Source organism: Lepeophtheirus salmonis, chromosome 13 (assembly GCF_016086655.4).
Source record: "Lepeophtheirus salmonis chromosome 13, UVic_Lsal_1.4, whole genome shotgun sequence".
Lineage (NCBI taxonomy): Eukaryota > Metazoa > Arthropoda > Copepoda > Siphonostomatoida > Caligidae > Lepeophtheirus > Lepeophtheirus salmonis.
Window position 1 is genome coordinate 6,473,840 of NC_052143.2, and position 5,313 is coordinate 6,479,152.

Consider the following 5,313-nt stretch of genomic DNA (forward strand, 5'->3'; position numbering starts at 1 on the left):
TCTCCCCCTTTCCGCTCCTTTTTACCTGCCTCTTTCCCTACGACCTACCTCATTTTCTCTCTTTCTTTTTTTTAACAGGATATTCAAGTGAAAGTTATACATATATTAGTATGTATGTATATCCCATTATGTAACATGCACAAAGTATTGTATTTAAATATGCTGTGTCTTCATTCACACTAAGGATTCTATCTAATGTAATTCCCTCAACTCTTGAAGCAATGATACAATCTGTTAATAATTTTTTTAAGTATTTTTTTATTTTTTTTATAAAATATATAAAATATTTTATAACAAGTGTTTTTTTAAGAAATATTACATCCTTTTGAGATGTGACTCTCTCAAAAAAAAAAAAAAAAAAAAAAGATTGAAAGAGGAGAAGGTTTGGAGGTGTTTACACCAAAAGAGAGTAGTATACAGGCATATATATATATATGTAAATATAGTTATACATATACAAAAAGAAGTAAAAAAAAAATTGGTAGATTTTTTTTCGTTGATATAATAACGAGAAAAATGTATTTCTTTACTATAAAAAAAAGATTTTCATAGAAAATAAAAGGATATTTTTTTCATGTATATATAGGAGTGGACATAATAATAATTATTAACATAATAATAACATGATGAATTGGAAAATGGTAGGTTTTTTTTTTTGGTTTTTTTCTTCTCTTAATATAGAAATATTATTTTATGTTTTGATTTAATTAAAGAAGGGGGGAAAATAAGAAAAAAAAAATAGGATTAGAGAAACTCACAACAATATTAAAATTAAGTAATTAATTTGTTTTATAAGCCCCAGAGTAAACAAATTATAATTGAAGAAATAATAATATTGTTGAGAATGAATCTTGATTGTAGGTAAATCAATCCTATCCTGGTCTAAATAAAAGGAAATGTCCAATAAATTGATTTTTTTTTTTCAGGAGGGAAAAAAAAATATTTTTTTGAGAGTTGAAGGAAAAAATATTTTTATAAGAAATATAATATCACATAAAAATATAGATTTTGTTCTTTTTTTTTATAAAAAAAAAAAAAATTCGAAGAAGAGGTATAAATTTGAGGGGAAACAATTATTTTCCACAGGTTAAATGTATAGGTGTGAAAAGAAGTATATAAAAGATATTTCAATTCTTGTAAATAGTAGTAGATATATATAAAAAAATAGAATGCCTTGAAGTGTAATACTAAAAATGGGTCAGATGAAGGGGGAAGAGAGACAGAAATTGACTACAAAATAAGTGTATGTAGTCAAGCAAAATAAAATTGAAGACGGAATGAAGAAGTAAGTAAGGAAAAAGATATAGAGAAGACCAAGGTGACGATCCTTGAGAAGGAACCCAGTACCAGCTAGGAAATAGAATAGAGTTGTTGTTGAAACAGTTATCAAAACGGGAAAAATATCAAGGAGATATTCAAAAGTTCTTCTTTCTATTTCAGAAGCGACCCAGAAGTTTTAGTAGGAGTTTTGAGTAGTTGTTGAGAGGTTTTGAATAGAATGATTCGGACGGAATTTATTTATAGACTAAAAGATCCGCACTTGATCTTTTGACAGTTCCTTCCAGAGGCGAATTGCTTGTAGTAGGTCTTGTATTTCTTGGTGACAAGAGGATCAATCATTCTGTAAAGATAATAAAACAGGGGTTAAGTGGGTTCTAGGAATGCCCTGAAGTCGCTAGGAGTCATACTTTGTAACAGGAGAGCTATTAAGTCCGAAATCCTTAGCGATTCCACCAACTTCACAGGCAATTCTTTCCATACATTCTTCGCTTTCAATCATGGAGAAGTAAATGTCGTTGACTCGGTCCAAAACTCTGCCCATGGGTCCAGATCCTATATAAGAAATATGAAGGGAAGAAAATGTTATTTACTGGGCTGGGTAAGAAGGAGTGAGGTTAAAGCATATGACACAAATTGGAAACAGAATATGACTTTTAGCTTGTTTTTTTTTGTTACTTTATAGGTAAATTTTTCGTTCTAAATCCAATTGTGGCATAACTTTGAAGCAGCATTAGAAATAAAAATGACACGGATAAACACCAGAGACAAATACAAAACAAAAATATATATTATAGGTAGTGTTAGTAGAATGGACAAAAGCATTAGAACTCCTAACGGAAGACCAACAATGAAAAAAAAAATGAATTGTGAAAGTGGTTATTGTAGTAGCATGGCAATAAAAACAAAATATATGAATAAAAATTATAAATATATATGTATAAGAGCACAAACCCAAAGACGGACAGACATATTGGAGGGACGAGTCACAAAGGCAGAACATATGTAATATAATAGATAAAGACGAGACGAAATTGACAACACTAACGAGAATGGACGGACACAACTGAAACGGACAAATTTGTTTGTTTTTACATTCAAATGTTGAAATTCCTCCAACATTTGAAACTTGAACTTGCAATAGACAAACAAACAAACAAGCACCACAGAGAAGAACTTACCCTCTTCGCTTCCATCAATGAGAGATCTCTTTCGTCTTCCTACGGGTGGGACAACCCCCACAGTTGTGATTGTAGGGAAAAGGAGAGCCAGTCCAATAAGAGCTAGAATGGGAAGAATAATGGCAGCAAAAGGGAATTCTGGCTCATCACCATAGTCGCCAGAAATACCCGTTCCAGATGATTCAACATATCCAGAAGAGGGGGCTCCATAGCCTTGGGATGGTGCAGCGTACCCACTGGCACTCCCAGCATCGTAAGAAGAGGATGGAGCGCCTCCATCATAAGAAGATGCTACTGCACCTCCACTGTAACTTGCGCCGGTATCTCGGCGATTTAAGTTATGGGCATGTGTGCTTCCCAAAAAGAGACAGGCAACAAGGATCATCATGGATTTGCTGGATCTCATGTTGAACATGATATTTGTGTAATTTAAGTCTAAGAAAATGGTTATAACAGGAATAAGCAAGAAGAGCTAAGAAGGGACCTTTCAATTTGAGCTTAGAAAGGACTTGAAATGTATAATTTGTATTAAAAAAAGTCTGGTAGATTCGTGTTAATAATTTTGCTGCAATATAAGAAAAAGAAAAAAATAAAAATTAGGCACTAAGGTCACTCACCTTCACCAATCTCATCAACATCACGCTTACGCCTGGCAGTTACGCTCACAAATGTTGGGAACAAAAGGCTCAGACCGAGAAGGGCTAAAAGAGGGATAATGATCGCAGTTAGGTCAAGTCCTCCCGTTTCTTCTCCGTAACCCGAAGGAGAGGTATAACCAGTTTCGGGAGCGGAGTAAGAGGACCCGCCTGAAGAGTATGAGGATGAAGGAGCATTATAAGAGGAGGCAGGGGCTGAGTAGGAGGGAGCAGGAGCTCCGTAAGAAGCTGGAGCTGGTGCTCCATAAGAATCCCTATTAACCTTAACGTCTGTGTCCCGAACATAGAGGGAGTGAGCAGATGCTGCCGCCACCATTGATGCGTAAACTAATTTGGCTGCCATTGTTAATTGATTTATTAAGTTAACGTCGAAACTTAGCTAAACGATTCGATTGGAGAATTTGAGTGAATATGATTATTGTATGTCGAATAAAGATAAAATAAATACACTTTTTTTTATAAGGACAAATTAAATGAGCCGCAGAGTAAGGATTAGTCTTTATATTTGTTTTTCCTAAATCCACCGATACCACCACCACCAGAGAATAAAAGAGCATGCAGGCAAGGTTAGGACTGGATGCCTACATACCTTCAGGTAAATCCCGTTTCCTTCGAGAAGTAGAGACGGAAATGAAGGTAGGAAAAAGGAGACTCAAACCCGTTATTACGAGGATACCAAGGATTAAGGGAGTAAGATCAGGGAGGAACTCAGTTTCCTCTCCGTATGAGAGAGGCTTCTGATAGACCGGAGATGAGAAAGAAGCAGCGGGTATGCTTGCTTCATGAGAGTGTGTCTCACCGCTGTGACTAGCAACTAGGCCATCTCTAGCCTCCGAAATAGAAGAGGAAGAGAAAGACCCAGGAAGTCTTGCGGAAGAAAAAGAGGAAGCTCCCAGTGAGGACATAATGTGAGTTATTTTTGTTATTTTAAAAAAGTTAGAAGATCGTTTGCACTGGAGATGAAATAGAAAAATTTGTAGATAGTAGTATTTGTAAGTGAGAGGAAATTAAAACTGTAAAAAAAATTACTAAATATATATATTAGTGAATTAATCAAACAACTAATAAGTTGTTGCTGTTGTTCTCCCCCCCCTCCCCACCCCCCGTTTTGAAACAATATGTACAAAAGTATGTGAATTATAATTGAAGTGTTAATATGTTGATTCTGATTAGTTATATATGTACAAATGTAGGTATTTATAAACAATTAATTTTAGCGGACTCAATTTAAATTGATTTAAATTAAATTTAAACTCAAATGAAAATAAAAAATCAAATAAATCCAGAATACAAGTATCAAAAGTATCTCTTACGAGGAATATAAATGTATGTATGTGGAAAAAAAAAAGTTCTTGATGACGGAGATTCAAAAAGGGTACTGAATTTTACTCTCTGTAAAATTCGTCCTCGTTAACAATAAAAATATATTAAGGTATAAATAAAAAAAGGACTATCGGTCACTCAACGAGCAAGGCCATTCGGCCAGCGAGTGAAAATTTTGCCTAAAGCGTTGTTTGCCTTTGAAAGTGATTATTCTATCTATTACTAGATAGAAAATAAATAAATAAATATCACAAAAAAAAAAAACACACTGGAATTTCACAAATGTAGACACTCTTTCAATATTTGATCCAAGATTTATTTGAATGCAGATTTGATTTTTCTTTGGTTCTTTGGTTTGTTCGTTTTTGACTATTCTTTTTTACCTGACTCTATTTGATTCTTGTCTAAGGACTAAATGTAACTGACTAAGGATTTTACGATAATAAGGACTTATATACTCTCTACTCTACGACTCCTTCCTTCCCTACCTTTACAGAACCGTTCATAGGAGTGGACTTGGAAAAAGCAGGCGCGTGCTTCGGCTTTCACCACGTTAGCTTGTAATTCCTCAACCTATGTATACAAATATGGTTTTAATTCATCCTAGACACTAACAAGTCTATGTACATATGTTCATTCAGAGAACCTAACTTCTTAGACCCCTTCATTTGCAGGGGTTTCAAGGTCTCTAACATAAAGTCTCTTAATAGTTCAGAAAATTACATATGTATCTAATTGGTATACAAATAGAAAGAAATGCTTCTCAAGGTTGAGTGACAAAGTGAGAATGGTTTCGGTAAAGCTTATTACACAAATAATTGCCATATGTTAATGACCATCTTTTTCCATTATATGTGTAAAATGTGGTTATTAAA

General features: G+C 34.0%; 1 protein-coding gene across 7 annotated transcripts; it reads right to left on the reverse strand.

Annotated features, from left to right (window-relative positions):
* Positions 1-238: 238 nt before the first annotated feature.
* On the reverse strand, positions 239-4,894 carry LOC121127611 (uncharacterized). Of its 7 annotated transcripts, none has more exons than XM_071892751.1 (4): positions 4,822-4,894; positions 3,077-3,494; positions 1,689-1,833; positions 239-1,621 (listed from the first exon to the last, which is right to left on the reverse strand). In XM_071892751.1, the coding sequence occupies exons 2-4, from the start codon at positions 3,456-3,458 to the stop codon at positions 1,519-1,521; spliced, it is 630 nt and encodes a 209-aa protein (XP_071748852.1). In that variant the 5' UTR covers positions 3,459-3,494; positions 4,822-4,894; the 3' UTR covers positions 239-1,518. The 7 variants fall into 7 exon arrangements, with proteins under 7 accessions (XP_071748852.1, XP_071748851.1, XP_071748848.1 ...); XM_071892750.1 differs by lacking the exons at positions 3,077-3,494; positions 4,822-4,894 and adding exons at positions 2,460-3,024; positions 4,429-4,534; XM_071892747.1 differs by lacking the exon at positions 3,077-3,494 and adding an exon at positions 2,460-3,024 and having other exon boundaries at positions 483-1,621; positions 4,822-4,884.
* Between the last annotated feature and the right edge of the window lie 419 nt (positions 4,895-5,313).